This window comes from Brachyhypopomus gauderio, chromosome 17 (assembly GCF_052324685.1).
Source record: "Brachyhypopomus gauderio isolate BG-103 chromosome 17, BGAUD_0.2, whole genome shotgun sequence".
NCBI lineage: Eukaryota > Metazoa > Chordata > Actinopteri > Gymnotiformes > Hypopomidae > Brachyhypopomus > Brachyhypopomus gauderio.
Window position 1 is genome coordinate 11,120,590 of NC_135227.1, and position 23,264 is coordinate 11,143,853.

The window sequence follows — 23,264 nt, forward strand, 5'->3', positions numbered from 1 at the left end:
TTCATGGTTTGTCCTACAGGGGCTACAGGTTATGTAGACTTGCAATGGCACAAATGTTAAGACTCTTGCATAATGTTGGTATCTAAATTGAGGTAATCAGAACTGCTTTAGTGATCATGAATAACAGGCATTAGTTTTATTAGTGACTGTAAAGATATTATTATTATTTACACTAATTTAACACTTTTTTCATACCCAAGGATGATTTGCAATCAATACTCAATATGTTATGAGAAATGATAAATGGAGCTTTAGTGGGTGAATTGTACCTTCCAATTGAAATTGGAATATGAAATGCTTAAGGAACCAGGAACACAATGAGTAGTTTAATTCAAGACAGAGGAGATGAAAGGCATATTCATAATATTTTAAATATCACTTTTATTTCATTCACTTCAGAATTAGCTTATTTTCAAAGAATAGAGCAAAAACAATACATATACTGTATAACTGCTTACTCAAACATTCAAAAAATGGTTTTGTTGCATGGCATCATAATATTATGGCACGATTTCCGAGCACATCATAAACATTTAGCATCAAATTTTTTTATATGATATGAAATACACAGTTTAGAACATGTCCTGGGAAACTGTTTACGTTGAGTCTGAATGACAGGGGGAACACAAATGCAGGGCTGGACAGTGAGTGATACTTTCAGTAGCTCCACTCAGCTTATGTCTGTTCTGGACAGTAAAGTTCTCAGTTTTGACCTAGAAAGCAAACTTATTCATTTTTATTCTCCAGTAAATAAATGTCTAATTTACTGTATTGGCACTGCTGTCTCATAGTTATTAGTTTCTCAATAATACAAATGACCATGATGGACAACCACCTCAGATATGAATTAATTTCAAATGGGTGTGAGGATGTGAGCTATAAAAATATTCTTAATACTTTAAAATACCTGAAATATCTATTTTTTGTACTTATAAACCATGTTTCATGCAAGTGGAGGAAAATTCATTAATATACAGTATTTCCTTCAAAATGAGGGAGCTAAAACAAGTTGTTAAAACTTTAAAATCATCTCTCCTCCAATATTCTCATGTACACAACATTTTGATGTCTGATCAATGTTCTTGTTGACAGTTAGTCATTATTTGCTAAACTTTTACTTGGTAAACCTGTCTGTATTGTTTAATCATAAAAATGAATATACAGTGGGAAATGTTACACAGTTTTGAAGAGATGCAGACTGTCTCTTTAACTACCTGGCAAATACTTCATATAAATGTAATCTCCCCCACTTTAAAAAGTTAAATGTTACAAACAAAAATGTGTAAATAATCATTAAATATAAATTAAATATGTAACTTGTACATGACAGCGTTCAGTGCATGTTTATTAAATACTCACTATTACATGTCATATTTGCAAATATTTCAGTTTTTTTCTGGCCTTGAGTCACAAAAACAAAGGGGTGGCGATTTAGGCTCTTCATGTTTTCATGCTGGTGACACGAGACCGAGGAGCTTTCCTCTGAGCTTGGCTGTGATTGTGTAGTTGAAGGGCTTCAGCGCTAAGCCATACGAGCAGTCCATCGTGAGGGCTTCAGAGGGGTTACTCTCAAATGTGCACTGGTGCAGCAGAATGGCTGCCAGCAAGAAGACCTCGGTCTTGGCGATTTGTTCACCAATGCATCGCCGCTTACCTGTGGAGAAGATCATCATGCTGTTGATCAGGTCCTTGTCAAGGGCCCCATTTTCATCAAAGAACCTCGAGGGGTTGAAGATGTGTGGGTCCTTCCACTTCTCGGGGTCGTGGTTGACAGACCACTGGTTGATGAACACCACTGTGTCTTTAGGGATGAAGAAGCCCTCGATGGTCACGTCTTGGGTGGTAGAGTGGGGTATGGTGACAGGCACAAAGCTGGTGTAGCGCATGGTTTCATAGATGAAGGCATCCAGGTGAGGCAGGTTGGCCTTATCCTCCATGGTGGGCAATCTGTCATAACCCACCACTTTATCAATCTGCTCCTGGAGCTCAGTCTGTATGGCTGGGTTCTTGATTAAGAGCAACAGTATCCACTGCATGACCGTGGAAACAGTATCCTGCCCTGCTCCAATGAGATCGGCCACTGTCCCCTCCACGAAGTCTTTGGTCAGTGTGATGTTTTTCCCATGCTCAATCACACCGATGATAGCATCGCTCATGTCTCGCGTTACGTCAGGGTTGTACGTGTCCCTGTGCTGTACCACCTTGTCCTTCACAAAAGCAAAGAACTCATTATTGAGGTTCTTGAAGTTCTGGTAGACACTGCGCACTGGGTTAGGGAAGGACTGAAGCCAGGGCATGACATCCACCAAACTCCCAGCACCCACTGTCTCTCCAAACTTGTCCACTCTGCCCAGAAGGGTCCTAAACTCTGGGTCATCGTGCCCATAACATTTCCCAAAGCAGAGAGCACAAATGACATTGACAGCAGCCACTGTCAATTCATTTGAGGGATTGAAATAGTGCCCATCTGCGCTCAACCTGAGAAAACTCTTTACCATCTCCATAGCCTCTGTCACCACATGCTGTTCAAACACCTTCCTGGTCTGGCTGTTAGCGGAGGAGAAAGCCCGCAAGGTGGACTGAGCTATTTTCCTGTGCATTTTCCACTGCTCGCTGTAATTGCTGAATGTCATGCTTTTCCCACCAGAGACCAGTTGAAACGAGATGAATTTTGGTCTTCCTGCAAACTCAGTGCTGTGCTGTATGAGCGCTTGGCGTATGGCTGCATCTCCATTCAGTACCACTATGTCGTTGCAGCCCAGTCGGATCTGGTAGACATTGCCATACTTCTTTGCCAGCTTAGAGAAGGTGATATGGGGCATTTGACCCAGCTGCATGGCATTTCCCACCACTGGCCAGGCAAAGGGCCCCGGCAGCCTCTTTTTGAGAGCAAGGTTCCGGATCCACAGGCACGCTTCCAGACAGAAGAGGAAGATGAAAGAAGCCATGAGAGCTGGTTGGACCTGTCTACCCAATTCCTTAATGATGCTGCTTCCCTTCAAGTCAAATTCTGCTTCTGAGAATGCCATCTTGTAATGCCAAAGGAATATCCCTATTTTTTTTCAATAGAAAATATTCTGTAATTACTGACTTCCTTAAGGTATTGTGATTAGCAGAGCAAATATTCAGAGAAAGTGAAAACAAAATGAATCCTCAAATAACATATTCTTTCCCAACTCCAGTTATATTGGTAAAAGTCAACTGGTAAAAGTTAGTTTTTCAAATTCAGATAATTTGAGTTTCAGCATCCAAAGACGATTCACAGAATAAACTGCTCTGCAGTTCTTTTCACTAGTGGGAATATGTTTTCTTTTCAGCTTTTCTAGTCACTAAGCTGAAAAGTCTTCTGCCAGCGTCTTTTATATATGTTTGTAGCACAGGGGCCGGGCTCGATGCTACTCTTACTCCTCCCATAGCAGCAGCCTGGGAGAGCGGTTACTTTATCTCCGTGTCAAGAGACATCTGCGCGCTCCTCGATAGAGGAAATAAGCGCAAACTAGAAGAAAGGACTGGATGCAACTTTACCTTTAAAAAGAGCGGGTTACATTCAACAGACCTTGTTTATCGTAATGTTCATGTGTGTGCTTGTGCTCTCTCCCTTGGACAGTTTTATGTTATGGATCTGGAGAAACTCCGTACAAAATGCGCACGGTTTGTTTCAGTTGCTCACGCCAGGACTCTAAACTGTTATAATCGCATACAACTTAAAAAATATACAATAAACACTATAATCAAATATTTTTGGCCACGTAAACCACTTAAATTGTATGGTTTTTCTCACTGTTGGTTAATTTCTAGAATGTACGCACTACATTGTCCTTTTGGGCTGGTCACATATTACGATGTTGTTAGATGTGATGCAATCTGCTAAAATAATCTCTAAAATAGAGGAAGATGAATGCTTAGTTATAGACATTCGTTTCTTTGGAAGTGATGTTAACATGTTTTGCAACTTAAAAATAATAACTTAAATAAAAAATTAAGCGATTATGGAAAAAAACTTTGAAGTTGGCAACGCAGGTTCTCAAAGTTACGTATTAAGTTTTACAGGAATTTCACATTTTTCTTGTTTGCGTTTCACATTTTTTTTACTGTAGTTAAATGATTTGCCAGTGGACTGTCATAGGTGCTTTGACTGCAAATGTGCCTTTCAGCACAATATGTACCATGATCTCAGCAATTTCGAAGTTGTACCTTTAAGAGATCAATGAGGGATTCATTCAAAAACGTTATTGCACTTAATCAATGATGATATAGATGTTACGAGTGGATCAAAACGAATTTTGTATGTTTAAGTAAGTGTTTTAAAGTAGTTTTGAAACGAGACATACACATTTACATATTTATAAATAAATATCATCTAATGAGGTTAGATACATTTTTCGTGTTACATATAACACTTGTAATAGGGGAAACCCAACTATTGTAAATGTATTCACTATTAGAAAAACCTCGATGACCGCATGCACACGAGAATGCTCATATCTGCGCTACATTCGCTTGTCAGGGGATCTGTAGTGCCCGGTAGTCAGCAAGTGACACATTGTTTTTTTACTCATTAAAATTAGACTAAAATTCAGGTAACTTTATTCTCGTGCCCTTAAGAAAGTACTAAGCCAGAGTATGTGGGGTGCAACATTACTGTATGTTTTAATGGACTTAAGGTTCAGTGTATCTTATTTTTATGACTGACCACTTAGCATTTGACAACTGTGCAAACTAATCTGTTTTTTGAAAAGGAGGTTTCTGGAAAAAAAACAACCAACCCACAACCACAACAACAACAAAAAACAACTAGGCTACATATTCCTATGATGACATTTCCTTCAGGATAAAGTATATTCAATTCAGTTCCATTCAATTCAATTCAATTCAGTAGATCACATAATAATTCCAGTGTTCTCCTAGGGGTTTCTCAAGGATATTGTACTACTGAATTGATCAAGATTCATATATAGATTTATTATGGGAGTATTAGTGTTAACATGTATAAAAACTCATATCTCTCTACATTAGATCATATATTTCCATTGCCCTATGTTTGTGTATTTGTGTTGGGAAGGACATATCAGCAATGTGATGTGCACTTGCTACATGATACAAAGTGAAAATGCATTCTTAATGTAAATCACATTGGTCTTCACGCCAAAATGAAGTTCCTAAATGAAGTTCCTGAGGCGATATGTTTCTTTACTTTTAGTGCCAGAGAATAAATGAGTGTTTCTTGTACCTCACCATCAGTGGGGTTTATTTTTGCAGGAAGGTAATAGCCGTAATTGTAGACACTAAAACATTTCCCAAGTGAGCCAATGAGTTTGGGGGGGACAGAGTCTTTCAATAATCTTAAACAGTTATTCCCATTTACACCCAGCTGTGTGTGTTTGCATCTGCACAGCTTAAAGGAGCTACTTGAGTTAAGCACATGCAGCTTTTACCTCTTCATGTTGTTCATGACCTTCACCTGGCTGTTTGACACATCTTACAGAGTCCTCCATGTGGACCACAGCACAGCACCGGTTTCTCTCATGCACAGTCCCAACACTGCATTATGCTTTCTGATTTATTAACTATAGATCCCTTCAACCTATAAGTCTTCTATTAACAATTTACCTTTTTCAAAGTAAATAAGAGGATCAATGTGTTTTACCTCCCAATGCATGTTCTAGGCATAGACGTATTATTCTGATAAATCTGAGGAGAAAATTAGATTAGACAGTTATGTTTAGGTATTAAAGATATGGCACATTATGTATTGGCTCCTAGGTGTCAAATTTGACATTAGTCATGTAGTGTGCTGCAACAACATTTCAACCGTACATGTTGTTACTGTAGAACAGCGGTCACCAATCACCGGGGCACGGACTGGTACCAGTGGGTCATTTGGTATCGGGCCACACAAAAAAAAAATTTTTTAAGTGATTTTGGCATTCTCTCCCAATTACATCGGTTAGTGTGTCTGGTGAGTTTTATTTTTATGTGGTTTATATTTGTGCAAGTCGTATCATTTTATTTCGTCGTATTTACCCCACACACTTTAAAGGCCGGTCCGTGAAAATATCGTCTGACATGTAACCGCTCTGTGGCGCAGAAAAGGATTGGGGACCGCTGCTGTACAAGACAAGGAGAAGAACCAGGTCCATTTCCCCAGAAACTAACCTTAGTTCCATCACTCTAAGTACGTAATGGGTCAAAAATTGTCCAAAATTAACCAAACAAAACAATTTCTGAATAAATCAATATGTCTTGTAGGATTCCTTTGGAAATTAATACTTAGGATGGATTGTTTTGATGAGGACTACTGTCGTGGGAATAAACATATCCAGAATATATACAATTGACAAACTTACATTGTTTAATAAAGTATTTCCTGCCTACCCAATTCATTCTGGGGTTTCCTCCTATGTAGCATTATACCACAATGTTCTTCTCCTCTTCTCACTCTGTACACATATGGCCTCTTGTGTTGCCATCAGGACTAATCAGAGCCATGTGAGGTCTGTGTGTGTGTGTGTGTGTGTGCGTGCGCGCACTTGCACGTGCGTATCTGAGTGTCTTCCATATGGCTGCCATGTTTGCCTGTGATTATGCCCTGTAACCTGGCTGTGAAACTCTGGCTGTAACCCCAGGCTGACTCTCTTGGGGGTGGGGTGGGGGGGGATGGGGTTTCAAACCTTGGCACAATGCAACATGTGCAGACAGGTCTTAGGGTGGACACAGCCTGTCCGGCTCTGGAGCTAATCATTGTTTACTAGTCTCATTTCCACTTCTCAGGGAGCTACTGTCACGCATGGCCCAGAGGATGGAAGGAAGGAGAGTAGGAGACAAGGAGAGAATAGCAGAGGTGAAAGTCTGGAGTCCAACAGGCAATATAGGGGCTCAAGGGACTTTGGGTGGGGGCACTTTAGAATCTAATCATTCACACCTTGGATTGTTCCGATTATTTTAAGACCTGTCAAACATGATTTAATTACTTCCAGGAATATATAAGGATGCACAATATTATCAGCACCAAATGGGTATGAGGAATATAGAAAATAGGGCATGCATGATCTTTTAATGTAAACACACATTATTATATATTTATGTAAACAATTTGGTCCTGGCAAGTTAAAATTTTAAGAAATATGTTCCCTATAACATTTCATGAGAAGGTGGAGGACTCTAATGGCAGACAGGTGAGATCATTTGGGAATCATGTTCTTCAGTCCTGGCCTATCAATGTCCATCTTACCAATCACATTCCTCGTGCCTTCTGCCCCAGTTCCACTACCTACATCTCCTTCTTGTCATCAGGTCCATCTATGACATCTTTATCGAATAATTAGGCCTGATGTACTTCCAGCAGCCACTTTCCAACCCCCCTCAGTTGTGCGGTTGGAGTCTACAGTCCATCTGCTGATGAGCACGGGCAGCATGTTCATTCTCCCCTCTGACGAATAGTGCCAGCTAGCAAATAGCTCATGTCTTTAATTACACACTTATAAAATGCACCTATAGGACTGTGAATTAAGTGGAAAGTAAGTGCAGGAACAAGGTATAGTAGTAAATATACACTCAGATGTACAGATAATGAATTGTGCCAACAGAAGTATAATGACCCAAGTGTAAGAGTAGGTACATGGAAGATGCTTCTAATAACAGGCCTGTTTATGTATCTCATTTTTCTCCACTCTTTTGGAATTCCTTGTCTTAAAGTCAGAGGTAAGAGTTTCTGAGCCATGCAATTACTATTTTGCTATTCCTGTGCATGTATTGCCTTTCCCATAATAGCCCACTTGCTGGAAATCAACCTGATCTGTTGCCCTTGTATACTGGTACGTATTCTCAGTAAAACTGCATTGTGCATATGTCTGTTACAGTATGAGTGAAATGGAATGTGTGTCTCTTTTGATCTTGGTATGATGATGTCAGGGAAAAGCAGTGTTTCTGGAGTTCTTGCATGTTTTTGTGTTAAGATTGAACTACCATCTAAAATAGGCAGTCAGGACTAGATCTAGAGATCTGGTGCTGTGTCTAATTAGTCTCAGTCATCTTTAACATCATCTTCAATACACGGATCTCATTGAGGACTCACTGTTGTCTGGATATTTCTGGATGGCAGCCCACTATCAGCTCAACAGTTAGACAGAGGCATCTATTTCTGTGATTGCTGTCAGGATGTAAAAATAAGCTAAGTGTATTTTTTTAAAGAGAGAAAACCCTAACCCCTTGTTTCACTGCTTTAAAAAGTACAATTACTATTCAATTCTAATGACTTAGTTAATGAACTCACTCAAAGTAAGAAAGTGAAAGCTGAACCTAACCAAATTGTCATGGTGATAGCAGGTGCCAATGTACCAAAGTTTTCTTTAGTAGCAATGGTCTTGCTACTTACTGTCACGTATGACCGTGCCCCCCTCCGTTAGCTGTCACTCCAAACTCCCTCGTGTCTGTGTTTCGTACCTGTTTACCCCGCCCGCTCGTTCGTCTCTGTGATTACCTTGTTTGTTACCACGCCCCGTGTTATTACCGTCACCTGCCCCTCGTTAGATTCCTTGTATTTAAGCCCCTGAGTCTCCCTTGTCCTTTGTCTGGTATTTTGTGTGATTGATTTGGATGTTTGACTGTTTGCTCATCGTATACCTGGCCGTAGTGTGTTCTTGTTTTTGATTCTTTTCTGTACTCGTGTTCCCCTGTCGTTGTTATGCCCGTGTTTGCGTGTTATACGGACTGCCCTCCTGTTATTGACCCTGCCTGGCTAAGCGACGACGATGATGGTAACTCCTTTAATAAATCTCGCTCTTCTCAGCGATTGTGTCCGTCTCCTCGCTCCGTGGCGCGAGCCACGTTACATAATACCAGACCTTACAAGGACACAGCGAGAGAGCGAGACTCTGGTAAGTTCAATCGCTGTAATGAGATGTTGGCTGGTTTAATTCGGTTCGACTCTCCGGTATTACAGCGTGAACGAACCAGAGACAGGAATTCCCCTTGCGCTGTGGGTACAGGGGAGTCTCGTCGCTGTAAAAACAAGGCGAAATCACTTTCGGTTTCTAGCTTTAGCGACGAGCTCCCTGATAAGCGCTACGTGTCTGCCCGACTCGACACACGCTACAGGGAGGAGCAACCTGTAGCGCGAGATTCGGGTAGACGGAATGAATGTGCAGACGAGCGTTGGCTTGGCTCTCGGTTGGCTTTCAAAAGCCATTGTGAGCTCCCGATACCTCCGACGAGGTGGAGTCACAATGAAAGCCACCGAGAAGCAGTTGTGTCTGTATGTTCTTCCAGGCGCAGACCAGACCGGGGAAGGAAGACCACGCCCCCGGTTCAGAGCCCCGCCGCCACAGCGCATGACATCGTCGTCCTCCCGGAAGCCGCTCCCCGAAGGCCCCCCAAGAAATTTTTGGGGGGGAGTACTAGCCACTCAACCCAGGAGTGGCCGGCTCGGACCCCCGGTGACGTCAGTATGGCGGTCACGCCCCCCGAGGACGTCAGTATGGCGGTCACGCCCCCCGAGGACGTCAGTATGGCGGACACGCCCCCCGAGGACGTCAGTATGGCGGACACGCCCCCCGAGGACGTCAGTATGGCGGACACGCCCCCCGAGGACGTCAGTGTGGCGACTCCGCCCCCCGAGGACGTCAGTGTGGCGACTCCGCCCCCCGAGGACGTCAGTGTGGCGACTCCGCCCCCCGAGGACGTCAGTGTGGCGACTCCGCCCCCCGAGGACGTCAGTGCGGCGACTCCGCCCCCGAGGACGTCAGTGCGGCGACTCCGCCCCCCGAGGACGTCATGTCACGTCTGCGGCCTGTTCCCGCGATCCCGAGGAGGTCGTCCACGCCGGTTCCTGTCCCCGCTGCCCGTCGGCAGTCCACGCCGGCTCCTGTTCCCGCTGCCCGCCTGCCGGCTCCTGTTCCCGCTGCCCGCCAGCGGACCTCGCCTGTCCCCGCTGCCCGCCAGCGGACCTCGCCTGTCCCCGCTGCCCGCCAGCGGACCTCGCCTGTCCCCGCTGCCCGCCAGCGGACCTCGCCTGTCCCCGCTGCCCGCCAGCGGACCCCGCCTGTTGCCCTTGGGACTGTGCTGCCCCCTGTTGGGCATGGACTTTGTGTTCCCCCTGCTCCGCCATGTGCCTCCTATGTTCCGTTGCCCGTGTTCCCCTTGCTCCCTGGTCCCATCCCTGGTTTTGTTTTGGTCCCTGTCCCCGTGGTTGTGTCTGTTCGTGTCCATGTTCCTGTTCCTGTGTCTGTTTCCTGTGGTGTCATCTCTGTCCCTGTCCCCATGTCTGTTCCCCAAGTTGTCACCCACCTTGTGCCAGTGCCTGTCTCCGTTGTTCATGGTGTCTTTGCCTCTGTGTTTGCCTCCGCCCTGTCCCCTGGCCCCGCTCCCGTGTCTGTTCCCGGTCCTGTCTCGTCTGGCCCTGCCCCTATTCCTCGCCCTGGCCCTGTCGGGTCTCATTGTGTCCCCTGTTCTGCCCAGTCCCTACCCGGTTCCTGGCCAGGCTCTGCTCCCCTGTCTCCAGTCCCTGCCATGCCCCTGGTCCCTTGTCCTGTGTCCCGTGGTCCCCTGCCCTGTCTGCCCTTGCGTGCCCCGGAGTGGCACGCCTTGAGGGGGAGTACTGTCACGTATGACCGTGCCCCCCTCCGTTAGCTGTCACTCCAAACTCCCTCGTGTCTGTGTTTCGTACCTGTTTACCCCGCCCGCTCGTTCGTCTCTGTGATTACCTTGTTTGTTACCACGCCCCGTGTTATTACCGTCACCTGCCCCTCGTTAGATTCCTTGTATTTAAGCCCCTGAGTCTCCCTTGTCCTTTGTCTGGTATTTTGTGTGATTGATTTGGATGTTTGACTGTTTGCTCATCGTATACCTGGCCGTAGTGTGTTCTTGTTTTTGATTCTTTTCTGTACTCGTGTTCCCCTGTCGTTGTTATGCCCGTGTTTGCGTGTTATACGGACTGCCCTCCTGTTATTGACCCTGCCTGGCTAAGCGACGACGATGATGGTAACTCCTTTAATAAATCTCGCTCTTCTCAGCGATTGTGTCCGTCTCCTCGCTCCGTGGCGCGAGCCACGTTACACTTACAGATATATTTTACTATGACACTGTTCAGCTGAGACCATAGAAAGCATATATATCAGAGTAATATCATATCAAATGCCCAAAATTAAAAACTCCAGCCTATTCATAGGAAAGCGAGTGTATTCAAAATGAGATTCCCTGAAAGGCCTGAAATAAATCCAAAAGTTCAAAAGCTGGACCTTGCCATGTTATTTTTCATTGTAGAAATCTAATGGCATGCTGAAAATGTTTGTGCATTTTGCAAGTAGATTTCACATCCCTTGGGGTGGGGGAAAGTCCTTCACAATTCTCCCAGAAGACCACTGAACAACAGGAACTTATGGCTCTGCTGATAAGAGCAGCACAGTGGGCAGCACTGAATGCCCTGAGATAGCATTTGGCTCAGACCCCTTGTAATAACATGTCATGTTATGTCTGAACACATGAATTTCCTAGATGTGTTATTGATGGACTGGTCTGAGTCAGGGAAAACAGAGAAGGCCAATTTTAGTCAGTCCTCAGTCACAAATATGGTTTCTATGTACAATATTTTTTAAAACAACTTCAAAATCACAATGTTATTTCTTACTGTTATGACTCATGGCTCAAATATAAATTAATAACATATGTTGCAAAAGACCCAGTTGCTCTTTTCTAATAGAAAAATGCATGGTAGTGACTGAAAATAGTTATTTTTGAAGCAACACAAAATGTTATTTTGCTTATAATGAACACATAGCAGTGTTATGGTATGCTGTGACGGTTTTTTGCGGTCCATGTTTCGTTTTAAAAAACACTGTTCTATTCAGAGTTCATTATAAACAAAATATAATTTTGTTTTTTAGTTTTTGTCGCTTTACATCTTGCTGTACGGGCTTCGTCTCTGCATTTACAGTCACTGTGTCGAGTGCTCAACCGTGGGCCAAATGACCACTACGCCTCTTTGCTGTAACCTCCTGAACTAGCCACATACAAAATTAGCGTAAAGCCTATAAAAGAATTCTGTTCTAAAAACACTATTCAAATTTTTAGATTGTGTATATATTTTATATAGAAATCAATACGATTAAGTTATTGCTATTGCAATACACATATATACATATTTTCCCACATTGTCTAATTTTGTTAACACCTTCATAAGCTACATCTGATCGAATATTGTAGTTTCCAAATATTAGCGCACAATTTTCATTTTGTCATTTTAACACAGCGGTTTCTCTGTGTTAGACTAGTTCAACGCTTCTCTTCGCGCGCTCTCTCCCCCCGTACGCGCGTGACACGTCCGCTCATGAGGTGCCACTACCCAGCGCTCTGGATTATGTATGACTGTTTGTTCCTGTTCCTGTGAGTTAGTGCGTGCTAGAGAGCGAGCCGCGATGAGCTCGCGTGCCATGTGGGTCTAGCGTGCACAGATCTTGGTCACTGGGCCCGACCTCCCTAGGGAGCAGGGGGTGGAGATTCTGCCAAGAGATTAAAATGAGAGGGGGGTGGTTACTGTGAGAAATGGCTTCCATATGACCCCGATTTCGTGTTAGTTTAGCTCATCTGTAGCTGGCTGACGGAGCAGTCATGGTACACATAATTACATAATAAAGTGTTCGGCGTTGCACACGAGGGTCCACATGGGGTTTGGTGCAGCCCAGCGTGGTGCAGTGCGTGTCTCCCGTGTCTCCGCAGGACTGGGCCCAACATTCCCGCAAGGTCACACGAGCTCCGGTGGTAATGCGGACCCCTGTGTCTTTGTTATGAAGGGCCAAGAGTAATATCAGCGGAGGAATTTTGTTTGCTTTTTTTTTTGGTGCTATAATTTGCATTTGGTTTTCGGATTGTTTTGACAGTTCTGTATTTTCCCATGTGAACTGAAGCGGCCCACTGTCAAAAAGTGTCAGTATTTTAAAAGCATGCCATATTTCTCATATTGGTCTTAGCAAGAACCCCCCCTCAACCTCCCCCCAATCACCACCACCATTCCACAGACACACGCAACCAGACACACTCACAGATGTTGACTCAAATGCGGATTCTTATTTGACCAAGCATGGTAGCAAAATCTTGAGAATAAGCCATTCACTTTTAAATAATTATTTTCCACCTATCTATAGTGAAGTTCATTTGTAACCTGAATTTCAGAACAGCACATACGCAGAATGAAGATGGGCTTATTTTTCTCATTCCCAGAGCTGTGTTGTGTTCCAAGAAGTGAAATAACAAATGTGTTCTGTGCCTTGCAACAACATGTAACTTAGTGTCTCTGGTATAATTAACAAATCATCTGTTTACAGGCTGAATGGGAAACCATCTCACTCTAACCTCACATAACCCTGCTTCTATTATTTTGCAAAATAGAGTATGAAATAAAATTATTATAGCACAAATCTCCAGCTTGATCTTTATACTTTCAAACTGAATGACATGCATACAAATCAGTTTGCACTGTTGTTGACAAGCATGGAAAAGATGCTATGACATTTTTATTGTTACAAATGTCATTTATACTATTTTTTATTCACAGTTTTAATCTTAAGTACAGTCTATTTGTTTAGAGAGAATCTGCTTTATTAGAAATGTAAATAATCCTCCAAAAACAAGCATTAAAAAATAAGCCCTAACTGGACTAGTGAACAACATGCTTGCGTCTTGTACTGGCAAATTTTAGAGGACTGCAAACTGAAGTATTTTTGAAACTGAAGACTCCATAACCACCAGCTAATTGGTCTTCACCATGCAGTAGGTGGGTCGCTCATAGTGGATTCAACCTGGGAATGGGGGGTGAGAGTGCTGGCACAAATCAAATCAACAAAATAGTTGTAATTCCAGAGGAACACTAATGCAGTATAATCGTGCTTGGTGGTCACGTTTCACCAGTGCCCAAGCCCATGGTGTTTTGTGTTTTCATCACTATATGTCACTTGACAATTTTTTTTTCATGAGAGTAATCATGAAGCAGTGGTGTGCAGCCTTTGGCAAGGGTGCGTGTTTAAAAAAGGAGGGGGGAGAACACTTCTGGAAATCAAACAAGTATTTCTCTATAATTCTTGTGTATATGTTTTAATCAACTGTTAGACCTTATTTCATTGACAAGTTTATTTATATTCACAAGCACATTTTTTCAACTCATGAACTTTGTTGCTTATTTATCAGCAGTACAGCTAAATATCACTGGGCCTAAAGCATTTACCTATATTACCCTAAAAATGACAATAAGACAAATTAAAATAACTCAGTTGCTGAATGTGTACAGTATTTGCGTATTGTTCTAGACTATACTATATTCTGTCAGATGACTTTTCAGAGCATGTAAATTCAAGCACATCTAGTTTGATCCAGTGCTTTTATTTGAATCCATTTTTATTGTGTCTGTGAGAGTCAGAATTTCAAAAGAAAGATACTGTTTTCAGAAATATTTTTTGTTCCCCAAAAGACTGCAAACATCCAATGATGATATTATCTTTATGCAACCCAGCAGGCTGAAGTTAAGGCATAATAAGAAATTAATATGCCTGATCCATAGTGACTTTATGGATCAGTGACCCAACTTGCTGACCAGGTTCTCACATCCTGATATTTCAAAATCACACCAACACCAAGCTTATGAGTTTGATTCCAAGGTCTTACTGATACATATGTGCGTTGCTCTGGATAAGAGAGTCTGCCAAAAATGGTGTAAATATAAATATATTTCTAATAAATATAAATATTGAAACTATAGTTATGAATTGTTTTACATTGACCAGGTTTATTAAAATTACATTTACTAACTATATTTCTCCTAGGCTGTATTTCATTTCTCTCTTCAGCTTAGCAAGAACTGAACCTTTATGCACTATGTGAAGCATACAGAATGCTATGTTTACAGGTTCTGCCCTAAGGCATCCATTGTTTTGTGATATAAATCAGAAGTGTGAAATGTCATGTATGCTCATGTTTTTATAGTCATTTGATACATTTATGGATGTGGCCAATGACCTTGAACAATGTTGACTTTGCACAATTTTTATTTTAATGTTACATGGGCATTCTTTTGTTCTGGTGCATTTTAATCTTTCATTTCATTAAACTCTTTAAGTTGGAGACTGACGTTTGTTTCCTCCTCCCCCCTGCACACTCTACACCCCTGACATTGACTTTAGTGTTCCTTTAATCGGATGGCATGTGTAATTTGTTCAGTAAACGTGTGTTTAAAAGAATTTGTTTCTTTACACAGTTTATTCAGTGAATTTAGCCCCCATGTTCTCAGTGACCAGGGCCAGTCTGACATGTTTTACGAGGCGGTGAGCAGCTGTGTGTTGGCCGTGGTGGCCACGTGCAGGAGATGCAGACAGAGGGTCAGCTCCAGGCTCACATGAGGACACACCCAGCAAGCACACTACAAGCAGATGGACTTTCTCCTCGTGCATGTGGGAAGAAGAATGTTCCACAGTTCCTTCTCTTTTGCACCTGTATGTCATGCTTGAGTTCCTCACTGCCCTCTGGGATACTGAAAGCAAGACCAGGTCAGCTAGTGGTCAGGGTTACCCCCCCCCCACCCCCACCCACACCCACACCCCCACCCACACCCACACCCACACCCCCACCCATACCCCCACCCACACCCACACCCACACCCCCACCCCCACCCACACCCACACCCCCACCCACACCCACACCCACACCCACACCCCACCCCCCCCCCCACCCACACCCACACCCCCACCCACACCCACACCCCCACCCCCCCCACCCACACCCACACCCCCCCCACCCCCTCCCCCACCCCCCTCCCCCCACCCCCACCCACACCCACACCCACACCCCCCCCCCCCCTCCTCCAACACCTTCTGATTCCCTTGGTGCTTCTGTTTGTGTGTTGAGTTCACCTGTTTCCTCAGCCTGCAATGCCCATATGTACAGCAGTTCTTCAGGCGTACCTATATCAGTTGTAGCTAACAATTTTTGGTCTGTCCTAGGTACTCTGTCCTTTGGTCTGTCCTAGGTACTCAGTTGTTCGTTTACTGATGACTTTATAAATTGTCCTGTTCTCTTCACACTCGAGATGTGTTTTTAGTGGTCTGCTCATGCCTGTTGACAGGCAAGGAAACATCTGGATGTTCTGTATATATAAATACATACATACCAGTTTATGCTGTCGTCTTTAGTGTTTGTAATACTTACAATCCATTGCAGATTCTGCTGATCAACTTGATTTCTTACTGTCAGTCTGAATCTTTAATCTGCTCGTCTTGAACTTGTGAAGATGGTTGTCTCCTATCGTGCTGATATCGTGCCAATCATTTGAGTTTCTTTACCTGATTAATTACAGTAACTGAGGAGATGTTATTTTTTAGAACCCCAATACAAATGGTGTAGTGTATTTCCTGCAAATTAAAATATGGACCAGTTCTTTACTCTAGTCTTTTTATTGATTCTTACTGCATGTTTTTCATTTGAACTACCATTATATACAATAGTTTAATGTTTGATTGATTGAAGATTAGATTAGAGCATCCTGAGATAAAAAACAAAGATGAAAATGAATGTTCTGAATAAATTCAATAGACAATACCACCTTAACAACTTCACTACATAACAATTGCACCACAAAGCTTTTTTCCAAATGCATACCAGGTTTGATACAGGGTTGTTTCTGTATAACCAAAAACACAGTGAAGGATTGTAATAATTTCCTGTGAGCAGTAGAGCTGATCAACCAGATCAAGTAGCTTAATCTAGCCTTAGAAAAGGCCGTGTTCTGGAAACTTGAGACAGGCCGCCTGGAACACCATGCAGCTCACAGATCTGCGTGCTAAAAACAATTTGGATGCAGTCACTTCCCTCAGCTTGTGGCCAGAGAGAGCATCCACCCTGTCTGTCATGTTTAACTCATGTGCGTAGCTTGCGCAAAAACAGAGAATCTCTCCCCTCTGAATTATCCGTAGTGATCCGGAGACCACCGTGTTTTGAGTGTTCACGTGGAAGCAAGGATCATTCAGGGACTCTCTGTGAATGGCAACTGCTGTCCGACACACAGACCCGTGCTGACGCGTCCCCAGTAACGAAACGCCTCGTTCCTTCAAAACGAGCACTCTGTGCTCATGTTCTCGTCTCTCAGCAGGTAGAATGCTTGTTCTGGTGTCCATGGTTTTACTTTTTTAGCATCAACTAGGAGAGTAGCTTCAGTGTAAAACGGCGTTAGCATGTGAGTTACCCCCCTGCCCCTCCTCAGTGCCCGTCCTTCTGCCTTTGGTTTAGGTGACAACAGCACTGTAACTACGAATGCTGTTGTCCATTTGGTTTCTGGGGACAACGGCTGTAGTGGTCTGGCATGGAATTTATTACTGTGAAAGAGCATGCCATAGCAACAAAGCAGGGTCCCACATGCTCTCATTTCAAGGAGTACACTAAATAACTTCTCATTTCCCAGTGCTCAACAGGACCGTAAATTTAAACTGCAGTGTCTCTCTTTGGTCATTTTAGTGTTGTGCATCTTCATGGGAACTGCAGCAACAGAGGGCCTGTCTGTAAAAGGCATTTGTCCATGCAGGATTTATGTAATATAAACAAGTTAAGTTCACCCCCTGTACCAGTAAACTGAGACACGGTCAATGGTTGTTGTCAAAGTCTGATTCACACAGACAATGCCTAAATTCAGTTTTACGTAAATGAAAAAGGTTTATGATGAATCACATCTGGCGTCTCCAGGCTCTGTCATGTGCTCAGTGTGAACCTGCTCTCATCCATGAAGAGCACAGGGCACCAGTGGCGAATCTGCCAATCTTGGTGTTCTCTGGGAAATGCCAATCGCCCTGCACAGTGTTGGGCTGTAAGCACAAGCCCCACTTGTGGACGTCGGGCCCTCATATCACCCTCATGGAGTCTGTTTCTGACAGTTTGAGCAGAAACATGGATGTTAGTGGTCCTGCTGCTGGGTTGTTGCCCTCCTACGGCCCCCTCCATGTCTCCTGGTGTGCTGCTCCATGCTCTGAACACTGCTGAGAGACACAGCTCACATTGATGTGCCATCCTGGATGAGCTGCACTACCTGAGCAACTTCTGCGGGTTGTTTACACCGCATCATGCTACCTCTATGAGGAGAGAACTGACAAAATGCCAGAGTGACCAAAACATCAGCCAGAAAGGATAAGAACAAAGAAAAGGTCCACCACCTGCAGAACCAGTCCTTTATAGGGGGTGTCTTGCTAAATTGCCTCTCATTTCTATCTGTTCCATTTGCACAACAGCAGGTGAAATAGATTCACAATCAGTGTTGCTTCCTGACTGAACAGGTTGGTTTCACAGAAGTGTGGTTGACCTGGAGTTACATTGGTTTAAGTGTTCCCTTTATTTTTTGATAAAGTGAATATTTATGTACATTTCAACATGAACTTCAAAACGGACAAAAGCAAAAAGCTCACTGTGCTGTGTACCACCAGAAATAGATTGGTCATCCCTGAGTTGTGAGATGATCAGGTTGGTGCACTATTCAGCCACTGTCCTCCTGACAATATGAACAGATACCAAAGAGAACAGTGACCTTCCCCAATATATTCCACATATGCCTTTTGGATACATGAATGCTTGGTGCACCTAACATCTCCCTGAAACCACCTATGCTCTTCATACTCCTTCAAAAGCTGTTATTTACCCAGCGTGAACAGGTTTTTCTTCCAAAGCAAGTTAAACTGTAAACTGGACCTGAATCTTTATTTTCTGTAGACTTTGATGTCAGCAGATACAACTTTCTTGCTTTTCAGTGCCCAGTTACCACAGCCACTGTTATCATTCAGCCTCAACAGGTCCAAGAGTGTGTGCTTGGTCCCTGCAAAACTGAGAGAGCAGCTGATTGTCTCAGGTCTCTTGTTAAATTACTGAAAACTGGATGAAGGACAGATTGAGTGGATGGTGTGTGGAGGGGGCGTGGTTGTCTTCTACGGTCCTCATCATCAAGTCAGCCGTGCTAACAGGCTTTGATGAGATGGCCGATGCATGACAGCGTACCTCGTCTTGGCCCCTGCGTGAGAAGTCTTGGCCCTGGTCACGAAGGCTCCTGCCGTGTGTGCGTGACTGGGTCCCTCCCTCCTGCCACCTCCCGCTCCCCTCTCCTGCTGAGCTCCCCTCTGACCCCTTTCACGCCCTTGTTAGGCAGGGTGCCGCTGTTTTATTTACCTTGGCTCTCAGCCCACCGCATTCAGTGAAGGAGTGATTGGGGGAGCTTGGAGCACTGGGGAGTTTGTAAGAACAGGGGGAGTAAAAGGGAAGTCGGGGGGAGGGTGGGGACACAGTAGCACGACACTGCAGAGAATTGTCCCTCCCACTGCACACTCAGACGGCGGGTATGAGACCGCACAGATGTCTGTATGTGTCTGTGTGCATCTGAGTGGGCGACCTCGCTCCTGGGTCATGAAGAAAAAACGCAGACCAGCGGTTGAAGAACAATACGAATATGCCAGAGTCACCTCTCACTGGTTTCCTCACATGTCTTTCTTCACGTTGGGCCAACTGTAAGGGAGTGAAACAACCTTCAAGAGCTTCTCTCAAGAACTGTCATTCTGTACTTAATGGCGTATACTTCAGATTGTGTTCTTACATAAAGTGGCCTAACCACCTCCAGCAAGGAGTTTTTGAGGAGAAGTATTAAGGAGTGTTATGTTCAAAATGTGCTTGTGTGGTTCTGTGGCAGTCTAGAAACTCACATCAGGCAAACCTGAAGACAAGTGCTACAAAGTCAACTGCCATATTTCAGCTGCCATGATGTACAATATTTTCACATTTAATTGACTCTGGATTAGATGAGAGCATCCCAAAATAAAAAGAAAGTTGAAAATACGTATTCTGAATAAATGAAATCAATAGACAGACAATATCACCTATATAACTATATAACATTTATCATACCTCAAAGCGTATTGAAAAATCATACCTGGTTTGATAAAGGTACATCTCTGCATAACAAAAACACAGTGCATAGTGTAGAGAACAGCATGGCCAAAATAATGGTTGAGGAAGAACACACACACACACACACACACACACACACACACACACACACACACACACACACACACACACACACACACACACACACACACACACACACACACACACACACACACACACACACACACACAAAATGGGCAAATATGCTTTTTAAATTTATCATATGTATGTATTTTATCTTTATAAAGATCTGAATCCTATAGTTTTGAATGAGTATTGCCTGTGCTGTGTCAAAAAGTCAGAACCTTTGCACAACCAACTTCAGAGCTCAAAGAGTACATAAAAAGATTTATGTCTTGATGATGATCTGTTAGTGACCACAAATAACATGACTTGCCCAAGACCGCTTTCAAACAGCGCGATTGTATCGTGACAATTTCCCACAGCTCCTCTTAGCCACATCCGAAACACAGCCATAAAAGACAAATGAAAGACATTACAGAGTAGGCCACTATTACTGTAAAAGCCCCCTCCTCCAGATCTCCCTGGTGAATCCACTGTAAGCATTAACTTGTCTGCCGGTGGTCCTTAGGATGAGAATTAGAATTTGTATCTCTCAATGGAGACAAACCAGTACAAGAGATTTTTATTAGATATGACAGGAAGCATGTGCATTCTATGAACATTGTGTTAGATAGATAGATAGATAGATAGATAGATAGATAGATAGATAGATAGATAGATAGATAGATAGATAGATAGAGGGGGTGACACTGGAAAAACAATAAGAATAACATGTTGAGAAATGCCACAGTGGAAAAGCAGAGTGGCTAAACTGAAAACAGATTCCTCCTGTGAGGAGATACTCTATCTCACATCCTGCTCTCCAAGCACAGTGGCTAGGCAGCGACCACACACACAGTGTTCAGCCATTATATATGAAAGACAACCACAAGCACTATTCACCGTCAGATGCAAGGTTGTTATTTCATTGTTGTTTACATTTTACAAGTAAATTACACTAAATGTGAAGAGTAATTAATCAGTAACTATGCTGAACATTCTAAAAACTATAAATTGGTATAACAGGAGTATTTCAATGTGTAGGATGTTAAAGTAAGGATGGTTTTGTTACATCAATATCTTCAAATTGAAAGAAAGGTCACTCTTTTAAGACAGATCACTCTGTCAAGAGTCGCTTCTCTCTTCCTTGGCTTCCATGACTGTCCCCTCTTCTATCTTCTCTACCCTCTAAAGCATGGAGTATTACCATGTTGGATCATTCCATGAAATCTACACAATTGTCTTCACATCAACACAATTGTCATCACTCTTGGCCCTTCTGATCATAAAAGTGTTGCTAAATTAAGATCTTCATTTTAGGGATTTCAGATATTGCTTGCTTTATCACTTCACAACATCTCTACTCTAACACCATCCATGTGGTGGTCAGTCAGTAATCACCAGTCATCCTGTCTTCCTTGCAGCTAGTCCAAAATGCACCTGCTAGGCTCCTGACTGGGGCCCAGACGAGGGGCAATATTTGTTTTTATCTAAAATCTTCTTGCAATTAATTGAATGTAATAGTGATCTGATTTTGCAATAATGATGTTGATATAATAAAATAATCATATAGCCTGTGTACTACTATCCTGAGAATCAGCCTGCAGTTTCTTGCTTTATTCTTTATGATAAGTGAGGATTATTTTGAGTTTTGAGGAAGGGGGAGGCGGAGCCTCGTGCTGCGGTGGCCCCCAGGAGGTGATCGTAAATTCAAAATAAAAAAGGCCCCCCATCTCTTGCGGTGGAACCCCAGAATGTAGACATATGCATTCATGCTTGAAGCTTCATGTTAATACACAAATACATTCCTTCAAGCACCTTTATTCCTTCACCTATAAAACTTCATTACATGTGCAAACTTAAAAAATGCTGAGTTATAAGCATGGAACTATGTTAATGATATGTGTATTTATATAGAAGAAAAAGTGAAAAGGGTTTAGGCACTTCACGTGCACATGTGTTTGTTGGTGCAGGAGGTCAGTGAAGAGGGCATGGGGTTACTACTCGTCTTTTGTACCACTGGGACCTGGAGTCTCCCATTGCGTGACAGGCTGTGAGAGGCGGAAACCTCCACAGCCCTGCCCCTGACGTGAGAACAGTTGAGGAGATCCAGCGAGGGGGAGGAAGGCATGAAACCTGAGGTCATGCTCACCGTCTGAGGACTTTCACAGAATGCACAACCCCCAGCCCAAAGCAGCCACAAGCACATAGTTCTAGGAGTCTCCACTACCCCATAATTGATGAACAATCAGGGTGAGGCGCAGGCTTGGCAGGGCAGGACACCCTGCACCACATCTTCTGTTAGTCTCTAATAAGGGAAGTTCAGTGCCTGCTCTGTGTTTATTAGCTCCTCAGCCACCCTCAGGCCACAGAGCAGAGGCACGTTTAGTTACGGTCTGACCTTCACCATTTGTCCCCGTCTTGCCTTTCCTTATTGGGGTTGGTGAGGCTGATGAAATTGGTGCTGGAGACAGGGACTGTGCTTGCGTATGTGTGTGTGTGTGTGTGTGAGGGGTCCTTTGTGCTTTGCACTTATAGTTTTTATTCATCCTTATGGCCAATAAAACATAATGCAATCCTTGCTAATTTCCTTTTGGTTTTGTACCACTGCAGTAATTTCCAATGAGACAACACTTTCCCAGATGCCCTGTGCTGCATGAGCCCCCCCCCCCAAAAAAAAACAGACACTTTTTTCAATCTCTCTCTCTCTCTCTCTCTCTCTCTCTCTCACCCCCCCCCCCCCCCCCCACCCCCCACACACACACACACACACAGACACACTCCACAGAACTCAACCGAAATTTGCAGTCACGCAAGCACTGCCCTGTCTGTAGACCCCAGCTGGATGTTTCTGTGCAAATGGCGGGAAGAACATGTGCTGCAAAGAGTCTGAGGTCCACATCAATTTCATGAGTAGAGTTACTAGGGAGTAAATCATTCCAAGGACATGACAAGAGAGAGCAGTGGGGATGGGGCACTAGGTCTTGAAAAGCTGGAAAGCATAAAGATCTGGTATACCTCATCCTGCTTCATACGATCAGGTTTCATGTCATCAATGCAGAAAAGATCAAATCGTCAATGATAAGATTTATCTCTCAATGAAAATACAGATAAGAGAAATACAATATTAAAAACATGATATTGATCTACATTCCACGTCTGAAAGAACAAATCTTGAGACTAAAGAAGCACTTACTGAATTCTATTAAGTCGCTTTGGTCAAGACGCGCTCTTCCAGGATCTGTACACTAGAA

General features: G+C 43.4%; 1 protein-coding gene across 1 annotated transcript; it reads right to left on the bottom strand.

Annotated features, from left to right (window-relative positions):
- Positions 1-361: 361 nt before the first annotated feature.
- On the bottom strand, positions 362-3,317 carry cyp1c1 (cytochrome P450, family 1, subfamily C, polypeptide 1). Its single transcript, XM_076978351.1, has one exon. The coding sequence runs from the start codon at positions 3,027-3,029 to the stop codon at positions 1,449-1,451; it is 1,581 nt and encodes a 526-aa protein (XP_076834466.1). The 5' UTR covers positions 3,030-3,317; the 3' UTR covers positions 362-1,448.
- Positions 3,318-23,264: the final 19,947 nt, after the last annotated feature.